The sequence below is a fragment of the Podarcis filfolensis genome (genome assembly GCF_964270895.1).
Source record: "Podarcis filfolensis genome assembly, chromosome: 13".
NCBI classification, from domain to species: domain Eukaryota; kingdom Metazoa; phylum Chordata; class Lepidosauria; order Squamata; family Lacertidae; genus Podarcis; species Podarcis filfolensis.
In genome coordinates, this window is record NC_139615.1 from 31207336 (window position 1) to 31232273 (window position 24938).

A 24938-nucleotide genomic window follows, 5' to 3' on the forward strand; every position below is an offset into this window, starting at 1 on the left:
TCAAGGCTCCCAAAGGAGATCAAAGCCTGGAGTTATATGCTCTGATCTGAGAATGCCTGACAAAGGTCTGGCTGCTACATTGCTGAACAACTGAAACTTCTGGACAGTCTTCAAAAGCAACCCCACATATAGTGCATTACAATAATCTAGTCTGGCTGGAAGGGGAAACCAAGAACACACAGCTGCCCCTTTGCTTAGAGGAAAAATTAATTTAGAGGCTTGCAATGGGTTGATCTGAGCAGGGGGACTACAGCTCCCATAATCCCTAGCTAGCAGGAACAGTGGTCAGGCATGATGGGAAACAGCTGGAGACCCAAGTTTGGGAAGCCCTGTTCTACAGCAGCCGGTCCATCTGGCTCAGCATCATCTACAGTGACCGGCAGCAGATCTCCCTGACTTTGCACAGGAGCCTCTCCCAGCCCTACCTGGAGATGCTGAGGATTGAGCCTGGGGCCTTCTGCACACAAGGCAGGTGTCCTGCCACTGAACTGGCAGTGGGAAGATGGAGAGCTCCATCCCTCCTCCAACAGCTTTCTGCCTCATCTCTTCCTCTGCGCCTGGCTCCTGCTCACTCGGCCTGCCTGCAAACCCTTGTCACCTAAACCTACCAGGTGAGCACTCAAATGCGCTCCTGCTCCTGCATGATAGGGGTTTTGCGGGATGGCTGACTTGATGGCTTTTTCCTTCCACTGTTGGGGACAACCCTGCTCATTTAAAGGCAAGTGTTTTGCTCATGATGGAAAAGAAATAGGGGCAAGCTTAAGCCACTGAAGACAAGAAAGAGCACTGTTGGGGAAATACCTCCCTTCCAAAAACCTGAAATTAATTCAAAAGGCCTTCCTGAGAGCTTTGCTATTATATAGTCACTTGCCCGGCCAGAGGCCCCAGTCCTTTCTCCGGGCACTTAAGCTCCTCTTTCCTCTCTCGCAATCCATGTCTGCCCCTGCACTGCCAAAACCAATTTCATTTGCTGAAAGAGGGGAGCGCCTAGGTTTAGACCCAGAAGGCAGACACATAGTCAGACCTTCCCACCCGCATCCAATGCACCAAAAACGTGGCCCACCCCACAATCCCAACCATCCGAGCATTTTGCCTTTCCACTTGCCCATCCGTTCGAGAGAGAAAATGTAGACTTACGCTATCTTAAATGCTAAGGGAGTCACTCACCATCTGTAAACAGTGGTTCTGGGAGTTTCCGGAAGAACGACTTCAAGAGACTGCTGATGACGTTCAAGTCTTGCCACCTCTGGCCATACAGGGAGAGAGAAAGAAGTAATTTTAAAGTTTGGGATGTTTCAAAACCACACTTCTAATCTCACCAAGAGACCAGATCCCAGAAGAATAAGAGAAACATCAACACTATCGTAAATCGCGTAGCCACACTGGCAAGAAATGGCCAAGGGAAAACCTTTGATTTCCACCAGTGATTTATTTGTCTCCAGAAAACAGGTGATTTATCAGAAAAAGGATGCTGTACTCATTACATTATAACACTAGATGGCAGAGGGGGTGGGTGGGGAGAGGCAAGCTTGCCAAAGTACAGGTAGTGGTTTCATGGCTGAGGCTGATTTGACTCGGAGAGTTCCTGATTTTTTAGCTTAGTTTCTTTGCTTCTACAAGTCAGAAGCCCAAACGAGGCTTGTGAACTGGCCCAGCGTTCGGTGTGCAACAGGTACAGCCTTCTGCAAATATGCGTGGGCACTGCCTATAGTACAGCTAAGTGGCAGCTAGGTGGCAGCAGTATACTATATGCTGAGTTTTCAACAGTAGTGAAGATGGGAAACAGAGAGACTGACAGGAGGCAGAGAGACTGGCAGGAGCCAGGGAGGGGCAGAGTGGTCCTGCTCTCACCTCTTCCTGCAGATTGATTTCTGCAGACCCTTTGTTGAGCTGCTCCTGGAGGCTGGAGACCACAGCGTTGTTCCCAGGGACCCGGTAGATGCCCATGTATTCCAAGCCTTTGTCTTCCACCACCTTGCAGCAGGCTTCCACAATCAGGGGGACTTTCTGCAGAAAGTGAAGTGCAGAGGTGAGGCTGGCGGTAGTCTCAGAAACCTTCACAAGTCAAAGGCATGAGCGCTGTGTGGCGGTGGCAATTAAAAGCTGCAGAAGCAAATGGGCTGGTGCCAGACAAGGTGCCACACCCGGTCTAAAGGGCCTTAAATAGCTGGCCAGTCCCAAAACATGCACATGACCAATACATATCCCCTGCAAGGATGTCATATAAATTTCTGGAACATCAAATTTTGCCTGCAGCCAAATCCATATAGTCTGAACTTCAATTTATTTCTGGCGACTGTCGGAATATGGACATCAACAACCTGGGCACTGCGTTTTAACTGGGCATGAGATGCGAGAGTAAGTCCCTACACTTCCGAAAACACAGGATTGGCATGTATCACAATTAAGCCGAGATGCTCCTCTAAGCAGCATGTTGCACGTTCCCTGAACAGGAATGTGTTGTATTGCTTTACTTATTTAGTACATTTATATCCCACCTTTAGGGGCAGGTGAAGCTCATCAACCTGGGAAGGTAGCTAATCTAGGAGAAGGAAAACCTCTGCTGCCTTGTGAGATATCTTCGGGAGAAGAAAAGGCTAAGAAGTAAACCCTACACCAGCCTTTCTCAACCTGTGGGTCCCCAAATGTTGTTGAACTACAACTCCCATCACCCCTAGCTAGCAAGGCCAGAGCTCAGGGATGATGGGAGTTGTAGTCCAACAACATCTGGGGACCCACAGGTTGAGAACCACTGCCCTACACAAATCTGGAGTGGAGTCCCTAAGGTGCTTGGGTGGTGCCTTGTACGCCTCATTCCAGCAACTCCTGCAGCCAAGCAGGTACCAAACATATTGCAGTGCTTTCCTTTGGAGGAGAACTGTGAGGCTGAGAGGGGAGTCTTGTTGTCTGGGCAGCCCAGGACCTCCATACACACTGCCCAGGCTTGCACCCCAGGAAGGTCACTTCGGTGCTGCTAACGCAGAGTTTTGACTTCACCCCCAGAGGTGCACTCCATTGTCTCTCAAGACAGACAGGTGCCAGCAACATATCTCACCTTTTCTCAAGGTTACCTTCAGACCAACCTGTGAGGTAGGTTAGATTGAGAGACAGTAACAGTATGCCCAAGGTCACCGAGTGAGCCTCATGGCTGAGTGGGGAACAGCACCCCAGTCTTCCAGGCTTTAGTCTGACACTCTACCAACTGCACCGCACTGGCATTTAGCATCCAGCCCCCTCAACTGGAACTCTGTAGATCAGAGATTGTCAACCTGGTCCCACTAGTGGCTGTTTCAGGATTCTAGGTGGGCGGTAGGGGGTTCTACGGCACAAGCTGAATCCTCCTTCCACCGAGCACTGGTGGGCGTTAAGGAAATTTTACCATCAAGAAAGATGCATTAGTGGTGATAGGTATAAAAAGGTTGACTACCCCTGCTGTAGACCATGTCTGGGAAATCATTCTCTTTCCACCAGGCTAATAGGTCTCAACTTCCTCCTCGCTTTCAACTCTACACAACACACCTTTTTCCATTGCATGTGGTGACTCCACTTGCATGCTTGCAGGTACTTGCTATCTAAAGCAAACACACAGTTGTCTGTGACTAGGCTGCAAGTAGGAAGAGCACAAAGGCAGCTTGGAATGACAGGTTATTATTGGGGAAGGTAGCCCACCAGAGATTTTAACTGGGTTTTAGCCCTTGGGAAAGCTCAAGGTGCTTCTTCTCTAATATTTACTTAGCTAACAAAATGCATATTCTTCTTGATTGTAGCAGCACATCTTTGTGTCTGGACAGGCTTTCCTAAACAAAAATGTTTTAAGGGTGCAGCGACAAGTCCAGCACCTGCCTGGCTTCAACAGGCAGGGAGTTCCAAAGTGTAGGTGCTGCAGCATGAAAAGATGGGTTTCTTACAATTTAATGCACTAGGTTCGCACATGCAGGGAAATGCAAGAGCCTACCTTGTTGTCAGGGGCAGGTTGGCAGTCTTCTAGTCTCACGCCAAAGGCCCTTGGAGCAGGCTTCTTGTTTTTCTTCATTATGTTGATACCCCAAGGAGCTTTCTGGTGGGCACTGTCATCTGGGCAGGGGGAAAGAATAACAAAAGCAAGTTCACTGGCTGAGCAACATAACAGGCCAAAATCAGACGAAAAATTATCACCCAGTGGCCTGCCTAAAGCAGTGATGGGGGTACCACAGGTCTGCAGGCATAATCAGGCCCATCAGTCCTCCTCCTCATTTGGCCCAACAGACCATTTTATCCACCTGCCATACACCTGAGCATCAGGTGTGCTGCAGGTAAAGATGACAAAAGTGACAAAAGTGGGGGTTTGCAAGCACCACTGATCAGCTGGTAACTGATGCCTGCAAAGCCACACCTTTGTCAGCATGGTTTGATTTCAAATAACGCCAGCATATGAAAATGGGTGGTTGTGATGTCATTGTCAGGTGGGTGACCCTTCCTTCCTTCCTTTCCTCACATTAAAAAATGATAATTGTGCACATGAAAAGCTAGCCTGACAGTGACAAGCCTGGCTAATGGAGACACACACAAATAACTTCCAGGTAGGGAACTGAGGCAGAAGACAACTAGAAAATTTAAATAATTTTGTACAGAGCCATTTACAGTCGTACCTCAGAAGTCAAACGGAATCCGTTCCGGAAGTCCATTCGACTTCCAAAATGTTTGGAAACCAAAGTGTAGCTTCCGATTGGCTGCAGGAACCTCCTGCAGTCAATAAGAAGCTGTGGAACCCGCATCGGATGTTTGGATTCCAAAGAAATTTGCAAACCACAACACTCACTTCTGGGTTTGTGGTGTTTGGGGGCCAAAACATTCGACTCACAAGGCGTTTGACTTCTGAGGTACGACTGTATATTGATGGCACTGAAATACAGTGGTACCTTGGCTTACAACCATAATCCGTTTACAATCCATAATCACGTTTGACGTGTTTGTAACCCAAAACATATGCAAACCAGACTGTTTGTAAACCAAGGTACCACTGTGCATACATACATAACCCAACTCTGCCAGCAAGTCATTGGCTGAGATATGATTTGAACCCAAGCCTCCCAGAGATCCTATATTATATCCAATAAGTCACTCTGGCTTCTGACCAGCAACCCTGGCCATCCTATACTGCTCCATAAAAACAAATATAAGCAGCTTTGAGGACATGTTAATGTAGAATGATAGAGGGATAAATTAAACAGTTGCTGCTGCAGCTGGAATGAGGCAGCAGGACCTCAGAGAGCAGAACTTCTAGGAAAATCTGATGCCCAGAAGCTGTTGATTAAAAAAATTAGTTAGGCACTATTCACAGATTTGTGTGCTCCCTCTGGATATTAAGGTGCAAAGTACACAGAGTGTCTTCTCGCCCTGTTGCTCACAAAGACTCAGAGATGTGCTCAAGGCTCTCATACCTCTTAGCGTGGTGGTATCCTGCCGTGGGGAACGGGGTGGCCCTGTTCCTAGTTGCTTCTGCAATTCTGACTTCACCCCCGGCACACGAGGACCTTTTGGGGAGGAGTCTGGTTTGGTCCCAGAGGAGCTGTAAGGGAAAAGGAACATGCAATGTACCAACTCAAGGCCTCCACACATACAAAACACTGGTCTTTGCCATCAACTGAACCAGAGAGGATTTTCAAAACTTTTTTATAATGGCAAACCTATACCTTGGTTGTCAAACGGCTTGGCTCCCGAACAAATTGGCTCCTGAACACTGCAAACCCGGAAGTGTTCTGCTTTGCGAATGTTTTTTGGATGCTGAACATCCATCATGGCTTCTGCAGCTTCCACGCCTTGGTTTTCGATCGGTTCCGGGAGTCGAACGGACTCTCCGAACGAATTAAGTTTGACTACCAAGGTACTACTGTACACATAATTCACCTTTCATATTGTATCTTACGCTAATGCTAGACTACTCTACTATCACTCTGCATGGAGCTGCCCTAATTAACAGACTGGAAGCTGTAGCTGTACTATAATTTTATGGAAGCAAATATTCACAGCTGCAGGAATGATTCATGATGCTGGTTTTTATCTTGTCTACGGACATCCATTTCTGGGAAGAATAAGGCACTAAACTGCAGGGGTGACTAAAGTGACTGATCCAAGTCAATCAGAGAGACAAAAGGCTACTGATGAGAGGCGCCATTATTGAACCAGCAGGGTGTGGAAGTTGCAAATGCAAGCTAAGAGTGTGACACACTTGACATCCACACTGGACTCCAATGTCCACAGCTAGGCGGCCAGGTTTGAAGGAGTGGAGCAGGCATGGGCACAGCGAGATTATGTTGGGGGGCAGGCTTTATGTTAGGGGGGGCAGAAACTCAGTTACTTCAGTAATTGTATTGATTTTTATTTATTTAGGGGGGCAGGTGCCCCCTGCCCCCTCCCCGGCTATGCCCATGAAAGAAGTGCAACAGTAGGGATCATTCAGTTTACAGCTTAAGGGTTAACTCTGTTATCAGCAAGTCAACTAACCAAGAGGAGAGGAGGGGAGGTATTGCACACCAACCAGTGAAAGTGGCACCATCTTGAGTGAGGTAACACGTGCTTCAATTAGCTATATAATTGTGAGAGAGTTTTCTGGGAAATGTTAAGTTTAACCTAACCCTGCACTTAACAAGGAACAAGGGAAGAAATAGGATGTGTGAACCAGCAGGCTGGGATACCTGCCCCAAAAGTACTATCTGAGGCAGGCATGGCCAAACTTGTCCCTCCAGCTGTTTTGGGACTACAATTCCCATCATCTCTGACCACTGGTCCTGTTAGCTAGGGATGATGGGAGCTGTAGTCCCAAAACAGCTGGAGGGCCAAGTTTAGCCATGCCTGACCGAGGTAACCTGTGTCTGATTGCAGATTGGGTCTAATCTAATAGGATGTTCCTTTGTATACCCCTACCCCACAAAACCCACAACCCCTCCACCTAGAAAACTAGTATGTCTTAAGCCCAGCTTCTCGTTCACAAGCTTGCTTTCTATGTGTGTGGGGACGGGGAAGATGTTGTATAGAGACTTGATCACATGAGTCCCCAACAGCAATCTAAAGTGGTGCATCCCAGATAGTTTAGAAAGAGCTAGACGTAGACTGACAAAATGGGGTGGGGAGAAGCAAAGAAAAAAGAATGGTAAGAAATTTACCTCACTTTTCTGTAATCATTTAGCTTCTTATTGATCAGTGCTTGGCTTGCAAACCCAGGGTCCTGGAGATTATTGGGAGAGAAAAGATATAGAAAGAAGGTTAACTGTCAGCTCAAAGCCACACAGGTTTCAACAGTATCTTGTGACTCTGCTGAATAAAGTTCCCCCTTTCAGTTCCATCAAAATTCTGGGACAGGCTAAAAAGTGGTCAGATCAGAGTTTGAACCAATTAACTGCCTGCACAGCTCATACATTCAAACAGGAATCAAGGGGTGAAGGGATGTTCAGCATATATAATAATTAGGGCAGAACCTTTTCTTTCCCTGCATATATGGATAGTTTATCCTTCCTATCACCTCCAGCCAAAGGGGGCAGAAGACAGCCACGCCCAATTTTTGGACAAAGCAACTTCTGTGCCTCCCAAAGTCAAGAAGCCCAAGTATGGAGATGAACAATTGCATGGTCATAAAATTGAGAGCACACTCTGCCTCCTAAATTCAGAATTATGCATAGGCCAAGATCCAAGCGTGGGCTGAGGCTTTTCGCCTTCCAGCAGCTCTTGTGGTTGAACCACCAAACTGACTTTTCAGCTCTCCCAAGCCTTAAGCTTTTACTAGCATGGAATTCTCAGGGACTGCTGAAACTTTCAGGAGGGGAGCAGGGAGAAACTTTGCTGCGTATACATGCTCACACTAGTGCATGTTCATGCTGTGGGATTGCTATACAAGGAAACTTCATGTAGAATAACTGCATGCACAGACAGAGCTCTTTAGTGCACTTTTGATTTACGAAGAGGCAAGCTGCTTTTTAAATAGAATGGTGGCTTGCCTCTTCAGCAGTAGAAGCTGCTGAGACAGAAATCTCAGAAATTTTCAAAGAAATCTCTGGTAATGGACACAGGTTCCCACCCCCCTTTCTAAGTGTATATTGCTTTTCTGGAAGACAGACTATATCCAACTGGATGGAGGCCACAAGATGTGTGCAGATCCCAACATGCCATGGGAGATCCATGGATGCTCACAGCAATGTGTGTGCTAAGACCAGGTACCATTGAGAATTTGCAGGTGGCCTCTTCCTTGGGGAAAAGGGCAAACACCTGAGAGAAAACAAAGAGGAGACTGCCGACAGAGGTGTTTTGGAAAAGCCAGTGGCCCAGGAGCCAGCCAAGGGCAGTTCTCACCTCGCCCTCGGCTTTGCTACTCTCCCTGATGACTTTAATCCAGGCCAGCATGTCATCCCGATCCTCGGCCTGAAAGAGACATTCACAGAAGTCAGCGGTCGTCAGCCGGAAGACGTGCTTCCTCTTGGTGTCACTGTAGGAGATGTCTACCAGGCACGCTCGGACGCTGATTGGCGGCTGCTCCTCCTCACCTGGGGGCGGGGCAATGGCCACAGCCTCCCGCCGGTCCTTGCATAAGTAGAGCGAGTGTGCACGTAGGACAGCGAAGACCCGCTTCCACTGCCGAATGCCTCCGCCAACTTTCTGTAGAGGGAGAAAGAGCGAGAGTAGGAATTGGGCGCATGTTGAAGGAGGAGGAAGACATAGGGGAGGTGAAGGGGAGAGAGAGAGAGAGAGAGAGAGAGAGAGAGAGAGAGAGAGATTTCCTGCAAAGATGTATTGGGGCACAAAATTCTGATAGGCAACACTTCAGCTTCAGTAGTGCCTGGGATCAAGCCCTTTTGCTGACTCAGGCTTAATATGGGCATGTTCACATTACTGCTTGCTCCTCATCCAGCATACTTCTACTGCTAGTTTTCAATTTCGTATTCACACGATGTCAGCCACAGTCCATATCGATCCTGTAGTTTCTTGGCAAACACTGCTATTTGATGCATTATTATTTTTTGCTCAAACCAGTTTCAATCAGACTAGAAAACCGGAAAATGTGAACGTATCCTAGCAGCCGTCGCACATGCACAGATGAGCGCGCATGCGCACATGAAAGCTTAATGGGCAAGAGTTTGTAGGGAGTGGGGGTGGGGGGAGCAACCCAAATGGTTATGTGTGTCTGGTGAAGATATTCCCCCTCCCCACTTTTCTGATGTGAGCCCCACTGTGCAAACGCAGCTTGAAACGCAGCGGAGGTGGGGATGATCTCGCTGTGTTTTAAGGTGCTCATGTGAAAATACCCTACATCATCTTGGGCAAGACCTAAGTTACCTATTTGCTAAATATAGGAAGATTCCTTATACCAAGTAAGGCTTTGGTATGTGCATGCAGTGCTGCTTTACACCAGCCTTCCCCAACCTGATGTTCTTCATATGAACAACTCCCATCAAGTCCATCCAGAATGGCCAGTCATCAAGGATAATGGGAGTTGAATTCTAAATTATCTGCAGGGCACTAGCAGTGGCTTTCTAACACATCAGGCAGGTGTCTTTTCCCTGCCCTACCTGGAGATGACAGAGATTGAACCTTGGCGCTCTCACATTTAACACATGAGCTCTAGCACTGCGTTTTTGGTTTTTTTAATGGCAACAAGGTTTCCTCCAGCTACAGTACTAGAAAACATTGAGTGAAATCCCACCTTCACCCCCTCCCCCCCCCAAAAGAAGAGCATTCAAGAACTCAAGAACATGTTGCAATACTTAAAAGATTTATATTTGCACCTTTACTTACAAGAAGAAACACCAAACTTTCAAACTGGGGGACGGGGTCCAAACTTAGTACACATGTGCAGGTTTGCTTATTTATCTCATTGTCCAACAATTATGGATTTCTTATCGGTCACCTGGCTTCCACAGTTAAGTAAAATAGTACAGAAATGTAAACGTAGCTCCCTTTCTGAGGGTTACAAAGGATGGAACAGCACCACTCATTATTAGCAGAGAAAGCTGTTTTTAAATTTTCTTTTTCATCTGTTTAGGAATAGGAATCTAGAAACATTGAGCATTCCACACACTACAGTAATGCACTGGAACCAAAGTGCTGGGTTGTTTCTGCATTATTATTTTTAAAGTTCAACTCCTATCAGACTCATTATTTTTAAACTGGGGTGGGGGTTGTGTTCAGGGGGCTCGTATGCAAAGGCAATATCATGGGAAGTCAGGAAAACTGCAGGAACTGCCCCTGGGAACATTGCACAAGGCCTCTGGAAGGCTGTGGGAGGTTCTCACGAGATCTTGTGGGGCCACCCGAAATAGCAGTAGTAGTAGTAGTAGTAGTAGTAGTAGTAGTAGTAGTAATGCCCCACCCATCCTACTGGGTTGCCCCAGCCACTCTGGGGGGCAGCTTGCAACAGATATAAAAACAGAGGCTTTATGTGACCTTCCCAGAGCCCAGCAAGCAAGATGGAGGGCTTCAAATTTTTCTGTGGCAGGAAAACCTGGTGCAGAAAGAGCTTTTCAAGCCCTCCACCTTGCTTGCCGTGCTATGGGAAGGTTACACAAGATATTGAACTGTTCCCTCCTCCCTGTCTCCATTTATTTTCATTTTCCTGCCACCTGCGCAAAGCTGCAATTGCGTAAGTAAATCGTGCGTAAGCCGTGGGTCTGCTGTAGTGCTTAACTATGCTTTTGTGCAAGGGTGGGGAATCTGTGGTCCCTCCAGATGTTGTTGCTGGACTACAACTCCCAGCATCCCTGACCATTGGTCATGCTGGCTGGGACTAAAGAGTTGGGAGTCCCAGCTACTGAAGGGCCATACATTCCCAACTGCCTCCCCCCTTTAATACTACTACACACAGCAAACTATTCAGTTTACTATCACCCCCCCAAAAAAAAATCCTGACTGGTGATGGCCAGTGCTTACCAGTGTATATATCAGAATTATTTCCTCCCAGCCCACCCCAAACAAAGACATACACCCACACTACTCCATCCTTGCCAGAAGGTACAACATACCTTGCCTTTCTTTGTGAGGATTTGTTTGTAATGGAGCCAGCCCTCTTTCCTCACGTCACTGAAAGTGACATCCAACAAGTCCGAGGTCGAATGCCGCTTCGATCGGGTGTCTTCGGAAGTACCCAGGCTATCCAAAGACTGCAAGGGGATGGAAAACAAAATAGAGGTTGTTGGGCACCCATGGCTGGGAAGGCGCCTGCTGCTCAACCACTGGGGAAGGAGAGAGAAAGGGGAGGCCCCTCCAGACACGCTTTCCATTGTGCATGCACAATGGTTTGTGCTCATGGTGGTACTGGGATGTTGATACGTGATCTTGCTTTCAATATTGTTTTGCCCCTGGGGCAGACAGACTACTTTGTTTCCTAATCAGTGCACATCCTGCAACTTCCTGTTGAAATCCTATAACTTTCCATACCACAAATGTTCCAGGTTGTTCTGCTTTTGTTGCACTATATAACATTGTGGAAGCATCACAAAACTACTAATAAAGAAGAGTGGTGTGTGGACACTCCAGTAGAAATCCACCACTAATGGCACATTGCAGAATACACCCACAAACAAAACAAAACCCTAGTCTTAAAGGAGGCCAGAATGCAGCTTGAATACAGTCATACCTTGTGTTGTGTTCATCTCTTGTTACGGACTTTCAGCTTATGAATGCGGCAAACCTGGAAGTGTTTACTTCCGGGTTCACTGCCCATGCATGCACAGAAGCGATCTGCGCACTTTGTGCATGTGCAGAGCGATCTGCACTGCACACATGTGCAGAAGAGGCACTTTAGTTGCGGACTTTTCAGGTGCGAACAGCACCCCAAAATGGATTAAGTCCGCAACTAGAGGTACCACTGTATAGGTAAATAGTTGCTCAAATTAGGCCGAGGAACAGATGGCATGCTTACGTACAGGCAAAACACCGTTTGAGCAGACAAAAATGAGGAAGTGCTGCTCAGGCAGAGGTTCAGAATATTTTTCTGGAGAACCAGGGGAGGAGAGCACATTGCTTAAGCATGGGGAGGGAAGGATAAGTGAACCTGTTCTAGCTACAAATGCAGAAAATGTTACTTCTTTAAAAAAAAAACAGATAAGGAAACTAGAAAGGAATAGTCGGTGGGTGTGCTTTAAAGTTTTATTTTCTGTTTAATTAGAGTCACAATACACAAGTGTGATGAGGGACTGAGACAGGCAGAATCTACTGATCCACTTCCCCTCCCCGCTTTTAAGAAAAGGAGGGTCACAGAACCACAATACTCACCCCATCAGTGAAGAAGCTTCTTAGCATGCGGAGGCTTGGCACCCGGCTCGGCAGCCTCCTAAGGAGAAACCATCAATACAGTTGACATGAGCTACGCAAATTAAAAAGGGAACGAGCCCTGCTTACACTCAGGCACGTCACTGCACATAACACACACACACACCAAACTCCAGAGTGCAACTAACTCTAATCCATCTCCTACATTTCAGAACAAAAGAGGAAGAAACCACACTCCATGCTGCATAGGTTGCACACATCATGCCACCGGGGCAGGCAGCAGCGGGGTGGGGTGGGGGGACTAAAGAAGAATTCTATGGTACAAAGCTTAACATATTTTGAAGATTAAGACTCAGCAACACATTTTATCAAATGCATCTAATGGGTTCTGGTGTACAGAAGCTTACACCACAACACAATTGTGGCCAACACTATCACCCAGAGGTTGGGAGCCCTGCATACAGAACCAGTAAGTCATAGATAACAACTCCCGGGAGCAGGGTTCCCATACCAGTGATTCCACATAGATATAACTGCGCAAAATACAAACATATGGAGAGAGGGGCCAAGGCTCAGTGGAAGAGCACATGCTTGACATCCAGAATGTCTCAGGGTCAATCCCTGGCATCTCCAGCTGAAGGATCTCATGCTGCAGAGCTGGAAAATCTTGGAAGAACTGCCCCTTTGGAGCAGAATGGGGGTAAGCCAAGGTGGCTTCCTGCAGATGCTGTCGGACTCTGACTCCCAGCATCTCTGAACACTGGGCCAACCACGGTGGCTGATGCTGGTGGCAGCTGAAGCCCAACAACATCTGGAGGGCACCACATTGGCTAACTGTGGAGTAGACAAGACTGAGCTGGTTTTACCAAGATTGGTGGTCTCTAGATTGGTTTTGCTGCCAAAACCTTTGAAAGGCTGAAGGCATTGCCTGGCTCCACCCACATAATGCAGCTGCTCCTCTGGAATGTGTTGCCAATACCAAACAAATCAAAACAGTTCAGAAAGAATGCATAATAGTCACCAACCCCCCTCCCAAAACCAGCTAATTACAAGGAACTGGGGGGGGGGGGGAGGCGGGGAGGGGCAAAGAACCAAACCCACCTCAGAAGCTTCCCCTCATCCCGAAATGTGTTCAGACCATCATCACATGACTTGGAGCGTTCTGTGGTTATGGCTAAGAGGTAGGAAGACCGGCGACTGGCTTTGATGTTGCCTGTGACAAAGTGGGGAGGGGGGAGAGGAAGGTAAGCAAAGGTCAGCAAAAGTAAACGGCGGAGGTCGAAGGGGCTAGAAAAGGGCCATTTAGCCCAATCACCTGCCCCCAAAGGGACCACTGTAATTGACACCCTGTTGTATCACCACCCTATTCATTCTTTTATTGTTACCCACAGGGACCAGCCTGCAGAGAGAGGACCAGGGTGTGGAACCTGCAGGGAGCAAGTGCATTGGTGGAAGGCAACAGGGGTGTTGTTGTTGTTGTTGTTGTTGAGGCTAGGCAGGTTGTATAGGAATGGCAAAATGCACTCAGGTGCATGGGAAAACTGCCCAGGAATGACAATTAGCTCCTGACTCCAAGCGTGGCAATGAGTCAAGTGATTCTGAGCATAAGCAAAGCCCACTGAGTCATCTCAAGGGAAGTTCAGCAGGTTGCATCTCCAAGCCACCCAACCCCCAATGTCCAGCAGTGACAGTTCCCAATGCCTGGTGGAGGGAAACACCCTGACATCAAGGATATGTGACTACAGTGGAATCTCGGGTTACGGTGGGGATCCGTTCCGGAAGCCCCGCCGCAACCCGAAAATGACGCACATCGAAACGCCATGTCTGCGCACGTACAGCAAGATTTAGCGCTTCCGCGCATGCGCGAGCGGCAAACCCGGAAGTAACCCATTCCAGTACTTCCAGGTTTGCCGCGGACGTTCGCTGAAGCGGACGCAAGCAGAGGTGGACGCAGAACGAGGTTTGACTGTATATGGGGAGGGGGGCAACTGAAAACAGTGAAACTGAAAACAGCCAAAAGCAAACTTTCAATCAAGGGCGGAGTTTGGCAACTGATCTCTCTTCATTTGGCCATGTGTAGGTAGATTTGTAGAAAGGAGCAACATCTCCCTATAAAAACTAGGTCAAACACAGACTCACCCTAACGTGACTAAAGATAAACAAGATGATGCACATTTTAAAGAGCTAGAGAGGATATTAGCAACTAGGGAGGTGCTTGTCACTGTTGTTAAGTTGGGAGCCTGCATATGGCCAGGATCCCCTCCAACTGAGCCCTGCCATGAGGTTTCTGGTCACAATGCCTGGCCCAACAGTGGTTGGGAGCAGTGGGCAACTTTTGCTCCCACCATATTATCTCCAGGTTCAATGTTTCATTATCCCCACATAGGCAGCCATTCACTTATATGGAAGAAGGTGCAGGGGTACACTTGCAGACAACACTGGGGTCAGGGCTAAACCTGCCCCACTACTCCAGATATCCAGGGTAAGGAGACATGTTTTGCCTCCTCTCCATTGCATCTCACATTACATAGACTGTATAGTTTGCCCGACAGGATTTAAATGAATCCACACTGAGCCAGTTCCAATTTGCACAGCTCCACCACCTCCATATGCATATTCCACACCCTGTGACCCATTTCTGTGTGACACTAGACTGGGCTGTAACCCTGAGATCTGGATTTAGATATATGCAGACATCTTATATTGATATATAGAGAGGGAACCTTCGCAGCACGAAAGTTAAACAGATGGCATGCACAGGAAAAATTTAAACTATGTTCTACCTTGGCTCCCACTTACAATTTATCACCTGTATTTCATCTTCTCAAAAGCCCACCCATATTTGAACAGGGTCTGGAGCAAAGGCATGAAAGGCACAAAGCAAAGTTCCACCTGGGATTTTGGCACTCATTTATCCTATCTTCCCCCATGATGGTGGACAGACTGGAAGTGGCAAGAGGCTGACTACACGGATTATGTGCTTATTGGGATTCAGAAGTGTTTGTATCAATACAGTCATGCCAACAAATGTGTATCTTCTTAGAAGCAAACACAGACTGTGCACCATTGTGCCCCAGACCGTTTCCCCCCAGATATCTGGTAGCTGTGAGGCAAAGTTTTCATCTCCCCCGAATAAGAATTAGGAGACTTGTGTCATGCTTATGGCTCCAAAGTGTTTACTTTTCAAATGTAAAAGAGAAAACTGTCCTCAGGGGAATCCACCTTCTGTGCCTCTGCATGAGTCCCTGTCCTGAATGTACTTCCTGCCTACAAGCAGGAAAGGCCAGAGCAGTGGATCACACAGACATGGTAGGCAACCTCTTCCCAGGGTGAGTAATTTAGGCTCGTGGGAGCCCTTCATTATTTAATTTCACCACCACTGACAGGTCCAGCATCATACTAGCAATTCCCTCAGAGCACACAGTTTGAGAGCTACTGCCTTAGAAGTCTAAGGCTTAAAGACTTGGCTTTCAAACTCTCTTTTCCCCGTCATCTCATGATTCAGCTTCAGTGGAATTTATTATAAAACATACCATTGCCTCTCTCTGCACCACCCCGCCCCCACCTTTCTTGCACCATAGCTGTTGGGAAGAACAATTCTCAAGCGAATTCTCCTAACGCAAAATTTTCTTTCAATTCCTCACCCCTCACCCGATCTATAAATATTTTTCCAAATTTGAAAAAAGAGGGGGAAAGGACAGCAGCCATAAATGAGAAGGTTGGAGTTTGGTTTAAGAATCTTGGTGGACGTGTTTGGGAACGGAACTCTTTCCCCCGGTATTAAAACTGAGCAAACTGGTAGGACTTCCGGGTTGGCGCCATCGCCGAATGGCGGACTCCCTCCGAGCTCCGGAGGGAGCCGGCTCGGCAGGGGCTGGGTTTTACCGCACCGGCGATGCGGGGACCCTTAGAAACCACGGCCACGGGGGCCGTGGACTTGGAGACTCGGCTAGCACCGCTAGCGCCCTCCCGACTCGTGAAGGAGCCTTTTTAAAGGCTACGGATCGGGTGCCGGGGAGAAGCGTGGTGCTTTGAGTCCTCTGCCACCCCTGCCGAGCGAAGCCGCATGCCATCCGGCGGAGAGCGCTGACTTCTTCCATTGAGAATTTGGACTTTTAACAACAACCCGTGAGTAAATTGGAAATCGGGTTTAAAAGAAGAAAAATTTTTTGGATTTGAGACGAGCGGGGGGGGATCTAAAAAGGAAGTCAGTCCCCCTCCCTATTGTAGACATTTTAAAACAAGGATTGGGAAGCCAAGGCCCAAAAAGAACGGTATCTTTGCTAAAATCAAGAATTCCATGATGGGAAAGTACAAGAATTGTGCTGGAGGAAGAATTGAAGGAGAAGGAAAATGCACCCCCCTCCCTGGGAACCGGGGCGATTGAGGAGTGAGCCTGGTGAAAAGAGCCGGTGATTTTGACAGCTGTCAAAGTAGCTGTCAAAGTCGGAATTTTAAAGAGGATTTTATTACAAGGACCTTGCTGGTCAAATTTGTTACAACTTGATATAATTTGTTAAGACTTGAATACAAAATGGCGAAAATACGGAGAACAATCGGATTTTTGGAAACAAAGTTACAACAACCCCCCTAGAGGAGCTTCGGGACATTACAAAGATGGGCGTAAGCCGGGAAAAATACAACACTTCGGAATTTCACAGAACTGGTTATCTCCTGGGAAAGCTGCAAAACTGAAACTGAATCTCGTCTACAGGGTGTTTAGACTAAAAGGAGACAACAGAATACTTTACTGAAGAAGGAAGGGACTGAACGCAAGTTTTTGTTCCTGAATAACAACAACCCATGTAGAGTTACTAAACTTCTGAATAAGAAAGTTTTAGCAGCGGAACAAGAGGAAGCTGGACTATAACCTTGAAAGAACAATGGGGGGAATTTTATAATTTGACATTTTTAAAGATTTAGGAATTAATTTTTAAAAAGTAATCCTAAAAATGGGAAATAATTCTGCAAGGAGTTGGGGGAAAAATGGGATTGATGGACTTAAGACTTCCAGGCTGGAAACATAGATTGGAGGATAAGGGAAATTAAACCGGGGAAGGGGAGGGAGAATTAGAATCCAAAGGCTTGCAACTATTTTCTGAATTGGTTTTCTTTTTTCTAATATATTTCTTATTTTTTTTTATACTTTTATTCTGTGTGCTTTTACTTTAATGGGAAAAAAGGGGGACATTGTGGAAAGAAAAGGGGGCGGGCTATGGGGAGAGATCTTTTGTTTTTTTTTATCAAGGGTGTTGCATAAGGTTTGTATAAATTTAAATTTGAACAATGGGGTATATAAATTGTGCTTTAAATCAGAAACAGAACTTGTGGAAACAACAATATGAAAGGGGAATACGGTAGGGGTGGGGGAAGGGGGGAGTCCCAGAAAGTGGATGTTTGAAAATAAGGTTCTGAATGTATCTTCATAATTTCTTTTCTTCTCTTTCTGTATTTTGGAAACTTCAATAAATATTATTTAAAAAAAAAAAAATAAAATAAAACTGAGCAAACTGGTACTTATCGTCCTTGCCTTAAAATTCATGAACCAGAATTCAAAATGAAACGTGGCTTTCAAAACAACAACATTACTAATTTTGAATGCAAAGTTCCAAAAGGTTTGAAACTGATAAATCCTCCTTATAGAATTTTTGCTAAATGTGAAAGTTATGTTTGGTCTTTAAAACAACCCAAACAATTGAATCTGACAATAGGTGGGGGCTCCCTTCTCTAGGCAAGAGTTTCAGGCAGGCTTGCTAACGTTTTGAGAAGGGCATATTTCAGTGGTAGAGCACATGAACAGCATCAGAAAGATTCCCATGTTCAATTCCTGGCATCTCCAGGCAGGCTGGGAAAACGCTCATCCGAAATCCTAGGAGTCAAGGTAGACAAGTACAGTCATACCTCATGTTACGTTTGCTTCAGGTTGCGCGTTTTCAGGTTGAGTCCTGCAGCGACCCGGAAGTACCGGAAAGCGTTACTTCCGAGTTTCGCCACTCGCGCATGCACAGATGCGCAAAATGACGTCACGCGCATGCGCAGAAGCAGCAAATCGCGACATGCACAGACGCACAGATGCAGGTTGCGTTCTGCTCATGTTGCGAATAGACCTCCGGAACGGATCCCGTTCGCAACCAGAGGTACCACTGTACTGTGTGAGACTGACTGATGGTCTGATTCTGTAAAAGGGAAACCTGCATGTTCCTTTTGCCTGCAATTTCTAGCCCCAGTAGGAAGATGTTTGAAGCCAGAAGGCAGCAGGGTTGGAAAGGTACTTACTGCAATCCTGGGAATAATGGCGGTTGATGGCGAAGGTGAAAGTGGGCGAGGAAGGGCTGGCGGAGAGCACAGGGGCGGAATTCATGGCGCTTGAGACGACAGAGGAGGCAGGGATGTGCTTTGCCTTCAGGTCGATGCTGGGGCTCGTCGGCTCATCTGGAATAGCAGAGAACACCATAAAATGGCAGAACAGGAAGAGGAGGGGCAAGCTCTAACCCCCCTAACCTTGACAACTTAAGACTGGATCAGGCCAAAGGCAGCATTCTGTTCTCACAGTGGCCAATCAGATTATTATGGGAAGCCTCAAAGCAGAAACCCAAGCACAACAGCACTCTCCCCAGTGGGGATTCCAAGCAGATAGCATTCAAAGACACGCTGCCTCCAATCGCAGAGGCAGAACTGAACCATCGTGGCTAGAAGCCGCTGACAACCTTATCCTCCATGACAGCATTCAGACTAAGGACTGCAGCTCTCTGAATGGGGAGATGAATGAGGTTCTTGCCACAGCCTGTAAGGCTTTTGCCCAGGTCCCTTCAGACACTTGGGGGGTCCTCTCTAAATGAGAGGTTTTGTATTAAATAGACACTGGGAGATGGAGGAGGGAAAGAGTCCAGTGGCTGGCAAACAAGGGGAGAGCTGAGTAGTAGTAGCAGCAGGAGGCCACCTTAAGAGAGACTAGAGTGGTTAACAGAGAGTAGGGGTGGGGAGCGTTTTCCAGTCTGAGTCAGGCTGAGTTCCTTTGTGGGCAACCACATGCCAACAGTGGGAGAGGCCAGAGGCAAAAGTGGGCAGAGCAACAAATGCAAATTTTACCTTTGTGCAGTAGGCTAGTTTCTACACACCCCACCCTCACAATCCTCCATCCTGGCAAGCAAGAAGCATTGTCAGAGTTCAAAGATATATTCCAGCCAGGGAAAAGCATCCTAGGAAGGATGGAGAGGGGTATAGTCTGGGAAGACAGGTGCAGCTCAGGAGGGGATGTTAGAATTCCTAGGGAAGCCTAGGGAGATCCCCAGGAATTTAACATCCCACCAGGAGAGGAGGGTGCAATTCTTTGCCAAGTACCCATGCAACTGACCCCTACCCACTTATAACAGAGCCGTTTGAACATGATCACAGCTGTCAGAAGAGGTTCATGCCCAATCCCCAGCTCCCACCTAGCTCAGGTAAGGACCCCACAGGGTGGGCAGGAAGCAGGTGGCGAAAACAACAGCCAAGGGGGCCAACCCTGTAGTTCTGCTCACATCATGGCCTGCTGTCACCGTGCATTGGATTTTTGCTGAAAGTGGCTGGTTCTGGCTACTTCCAAGAGACTGGCCACATCTACATGCCAAACTATGGCCTGGAGCAAACATGGGAAGGCGTTGGCTCCCCGGGGCAGAGATGAAAGTCGCTCAGCTCTGGCTTGGTCCTTCGAACTCATGATTTATTTTTGGCTACAGATCACAGTTAAGGAGAAATTTAGCTTGCAATTCCAGGTTCAGACGACACACTAAGATAAACCTTGGCTTAGCTGCCATGCTGCACTGAGCTAAAAGGACCAGTGAGGAGCAAAGTTGGTGTGAGTTTCTTTCTGGAAGCCATAACATTCACGCAGTCCCGATAAGCCACAGTTTGGCTCACCATGGCATGCATTCCAGACTACTGTGTACCATGTGGTATGACACAAATGTATAATGTTATGTGGCACTAGAAAGTGAGCAGGGCTAGCATGAAGAGAAGAACTGGATGAAGTCTCACTCATGCAGCACCAAGTAACTGCAAGGAGGTGCACTGTAAGTAAATCTGCACTGTTCCATGGCAGGAAATGTGGCTTTGGCTGTTGCTCTTGCTTCCCTGCTACTGCCTGCTTCCTGGGTCTTCGCACTGACAGAAGCCAGAGGCCTCTTCAGCCAAAAAACAACCCTGTTCAGTCTCCCCTTCCTGCCGACTGCAGCTAGGAGCCTAACAGATGAAGATCTCCATTTTGCTCCTTTGTTTACATTTTAGGCACTTGTCTGTATTATATGCATAAACCACAGGGGAAGTGCTGAGTTGGGAGTAAATTTAGGGTGTGTGTGTGTTATGCTTATCTTCCCAGACACCAGCTTTCCACCCCCACAGCAGCATCAGCAAAAGGTACACGATACGGATATGATTTATGTCCTACCGAGAATGCCCAAGCACATCCTACTACTGTGAAGACAGCCTTACATACCGAGGGAAGGAGAACTTACCCAGGTAAAAAGCAAGAGCCTCTATGAGCAGACACTGCTCTTTAAGAAGGGGATATTGTCAGGTCCAACTGCCTGCTCCACAGTGGGAAGCCCAGGCTATTTCTGAACACCAGCTCAGAAGGGCCCCCTACTGCCACAACGCCATTCGCAGCCTGGCATCCCCGGAGGGTGCGGCCTCTTGACAGTGAACAGAGCCAGCTGGGAGGGACCCAAGCTGGGGGAACGAAATGTTAATACAAGGGAAGGAAGCAGACTCTCCTTCACCCCGTTCCTTGCCCCTTCCAACGACTGTTGCGTTGTTGTGGGCCCCTTTTCTGTATTAAGTTCCTGTTTTGCACACTGATGTGCCAATAGCAGTTTCACAGCATAGCATAGCTAGGACTGGGCGTTTTGCAATTAAAAGCCTGGGACCTGCAGGAAAATATCCGTTACTGGGAATTACTCGCACAACCCAACCCAACTGTCTGCGGCCGTGTGGTGCCCAAGAATACAAACGACACCTGAACACACACACCCTGACCCCAAAGTATTAAAGAGAGTTGGTGCCTTAACTGGGCTATGTACTCTGTGGCCTCCGAGACTCCAATGCATGTGGCTGCCTAACGGATTCACATATTTTCGCAAGCCTCCAGCTTGTAAATATAAATTGGTTGTGAAAAGGAATCTTAATGGTGGGGAGGCAAAAACGACAGTAACTAGTTGCCAGGTAGAAGAAAACAGCACCAAGGAAGTCGGGGGTAGTGGGTGGGGAAGAGAACAGCGCCTTCTGGCCTAAGGACAGCTCACAGCTGTACTAACACAGGTTTTGCTCCTGCTTTGTCAGCAGCACAAATAGCAGACAGTCTGATGCTAAGGTGGTGTGAGCCCTATTAATCTACCTTGCTTAGAGACTGTGCTATGTTACATTGCAGCATAGACAAACCCTTCCTGCCTACTTGCTCCTCAGCATCTAACCAACAGGCTGAGTTCTGGGGAGTGGGGTCCGGGGGGGGTTCATTCACACTTCAGAATCACAGAAAGGAATTCAGAGATTCAGATCCTGCTTTCTGCTGCCTAGTGTGAACTGCTCACCACCTCTTTGCCACTAATGGATATTTCGTTCGGAATGAGGAAACAGAATGGATAATCAGCTGAGAAAGGACAAACACCAGTCCAAGGATATGATGAATACTCCTCAGATGACTTCATTTGACTTATCCAAAACTTCAGACTTGCCCTGCCATTTTTGCACTAGGGAAAACTCTGCAGTAACTCTACTCTGGTCCAGAGCCTCTTCCCCAAGTACAGCAACCTGCACTCTCTACTTACCAATAAATGGAATGGACGCTAGGGAATCCTCTGGCGTAGCCAATGGGGCCACTCCCCGCTTGTTCTCTTTACCGGCTGCCAGCGCCGGCGGAGGGGGATCGCAAATATCTGTTTCCTTCATGTCATCCGGGAAGACAAAGTTCATCTGTCTCGCAGGAGGAGGCATTTTGCGTCCAGTTGGGGGCTTTTGCCGGAGAACCACCTCGTCCCTCCTTTCCTCGGCCTCGGGCTGCAACTGTTCCGTGGGCTGAGGTGGAGAAGCCTGCTCCAGAGGCCTTGTGCCGTTCTCTTGCTTGGCTGGTCTTTGGTCCATAGGGATTTCTGGGCTACTGCCCAAGGGAGGGTCCGGGCAAGGAGCAGAGGCACTTGGGAGCACGCCAGTGGGCAAAGGCCTTTCGACGTAAGGGGGCGTCGAGTGGTTTCCTTGCCTTTGGGAAATATTAATGGTCGGAAGGTCACCAAAAGTAGCATCCCGGAACGACAGGGCATGGAGCAAGCCAGTCCTGCGCTGGAACGAAGGGCTGTAACTCCGGTAACCAATATACCCAGAGTCGTTGATGCTCTGGAGGTTGGGTTGGGAAGGGTGTTTCTGAACATGTGCAGGAGGCGGATCCCTGGAAGAGGCAGAAGGGATATAGGAACCTGGGTGGCTGGGCTGGGCTCGATTAACTTGCCCATGCCGGTAAAACCTGTCCGGTGACCACATACACCTCTCATATCTAGGAGAAATCAAAGCACCTTGTTCAAGAGCTTCCAAGGATTGCCCGTATTTCACCAAGTAGTTATCCGATCGAGCTCGGTAACTCCAGCTATCGTGTGCAGAGGACTGGATTAAAGTGTCTTGAGAAGCGCTGTGAGGCCAGCCCCGGGAGGCCGGGGCGTCCCCCAGCCGGTCTTGCGAGACGCTCCGGTAGCGAGGCGGCATGGCGCAGTGGCGCTCCTCCGAAGAGCTTCGCCGCGGCACTTGGCTCGAGATCCAGTTGGACAAGGCCTGCTGGCATTCTAGGCGGCTGACAGATTTGGGGCCGGTTCCGGCACAGTCCCGGGAGGGCCGGCCCTCGCGGGGAGCATCCTTCAACCCGCCATGAGCGCGGTGGTCGGGGAGTTGTTTGGGGGGTCCGTAGCAGGCGTGGTTGGGCATAGAGGGAGCAGGGGGGGCACAGTACCTCTCGGGCAAGGGGGAGGCTATAGAACCCGGGCAACTGCTGTTGGAGTAGCGGGAAAAGGAGCCGGAAGCTGGGATGGGCCTTGTGACAGGCACCCTCTGGGTCATTCCATACTGGACCTCCTCTGTGCGGTGGGCGGGGCTGGAATGGTTGCTGCTGAAGTTCTGTGTGGACTCAGCCCAAGCAGTGGGGGGGATACGCTGGACCGCAGTGCTGCTCAAAGGAGAAGATGGGCCTGAAGACCCCGAATGGTAGGGTTGTCTGTTGTCCACCTGCTGTCCTTGGTACGTCTCAGCTGCTGGGACATCCCGAGGAGAGGCCTTCGACTGGAACGGGTATGTTTTGCGAGGGTAGCAGATGGGTGGTGGCTCAGGGATGCTCTGGGCCCCTCCAGAGTATGGTTCATTGCCCTTTAAGTAGGCATCTTGAGAATATGCCTGAAAAGGAAGGGGAAATAGAAAAAAAATGGGTATGGGCTGGACAGGTAGCTGAGCTATCAAGAGGGAACTGTTTTATGGCAAATGTTTATTGAGCACATAAATTGTTCAGACTGCGGGAGGGATCCACCCAACACTCATGGGAAATGTGCATTTTAGGGTAATAAACAAAACACTAGCACATAGCATGACAAAAGTGTATGATTTTATTGGGACATGTTGTTTGTTGTTTACTGTTGTAATGCATGTTTTCTCAAAATGTGTCTTCTGTACCTTGAAAAATAAATAAAAACACGGTTGGTTGGTTGGTTGGTTGGTTGGTTGGTTGGTTGTTTTGTGTTTGTTTGTTTTAAAAAGGCAACTGTTTATCTACACAGGCAAACAGGATGCAACATCAAGGAGTTGGTCCTTAAATGTGCCCCACAAAACAGAGAAATTTATATATGTGGCTGAGTACACTAGCATTATTATATGGTAAGGGTTAGCAACTGATGGTGTGTTCTCCCTGCCTCCCCCCCCCCAAGTGTGCTGCCTTGTTCTCCAGCTGCAAACCTAGGAACCTGGAGGGATGTTGGGGCTATAAAAACAGAAATTGCAGGCAGAGTGCTCATAAGTTTGGCTAATCGCCTCCCAGACCCTTTTCAAAGTGGCCCTCTAGCAAAACCAGATGCTGACCTTACACACATTCCAGAGCCCTGTAGCAAATGATCAAGCATATTTTCAGAAGAAAAAAGTGATATTCACTCCTTTGTAACACTCTGCACACACACACACCCTATCAACAGTCCATAGCCCCTCTTTTTTGAGTCCCCCCCCCCTCGTTCATAAGCATCATTACTTCGGTTCCCTTGCACTCTTCCACTGCTTCCTAAACTACTCTATATTTGCAGCCTCCATGCCAAACTAGCAGCAGCCAAAAATAGAAAAAAGAGAGAAAATACTACTTTGATTACAGCAGCGAATCAGGAGCTGTGACCCTCCAGACATTGCTGGATTAAACCTCCCCTTACCCCAACTGTTGTCTAAGCTGGCTAGGGGTTGATGAGAGTTGTCGCCCAACAACATCTGGAGGGCGACAGCTTCCCTGCCCCTAACTTATAGCCATCTTTGCAAATCCACAAGATTCTGTGCAATCACAGCCGTTTCAGTCAATGGAAGTAGCAAGGGGGATTTTAGCCCATATAAGTATTTATACAAAGGATGTATTTGTGCAGGTGTGTATCTCAGCCAAGCCTTTCTTTGCCCCTGCCCACATTACAAACCTGGCTCTTCAAAATCTAGGCATTACCTCAGCAAACGCA

General features: G+C 47.9%; 1 protein-coding gene across 5 annotated transcripts in view; it reads right to left on the reverse strand.

Annotated features, from left to right (window-relative positions):
• ARHGAP23 (Rho GTPase activating protein 23) overlaps window positions 1–24938 on the reverse strand; it is a 171861-nt gene that overhangs the window by 21964 nt on the left and 124959 nt on the right. For all 5 annotated transcript variants that reach the window (XM_083582343.1, XM_083582341.1, XM_083582342.1 and 2 more), the window contains 11 exons: window positions 22035–23637; window positions 18511–18666; window positions 13336–13447; window positions 12238–12295; window positions 10986–11123; window positions 8323–8625; window positions 7143–7204; window positions 5421–5548; window positions 3956–4074; window positions 1852–2007; window positions 1168–1246 (listed from right to left, as the gene is read on the reverse strand). In XM_083582343.1, coding sequence (XP_083438469.1) covers window positions 1168–1246; window positions 1852–2007; window positions 3956–4074; window positions 5421–5548; window positions 7143–7204; window positions 8323–8625; window positions 10986–11123; window positions 12238–12295; window positions 13336–13447; window positions 18511–18666; window positions 22035–23637 — 2914 coding nt within the window. The remainder of the gene's footprint in view (window positions 1–1167; window positions 1247–1851; window positions 2008–3955; window positions 4075–5420; window positions 5549–7142; window positions 7205–8322; window positions 8626–10985; window positions 11124–12237; window positions 12296–13335; window positions 13448–18510; window positions 18667–22034; window positions 23638–24938) is intronic.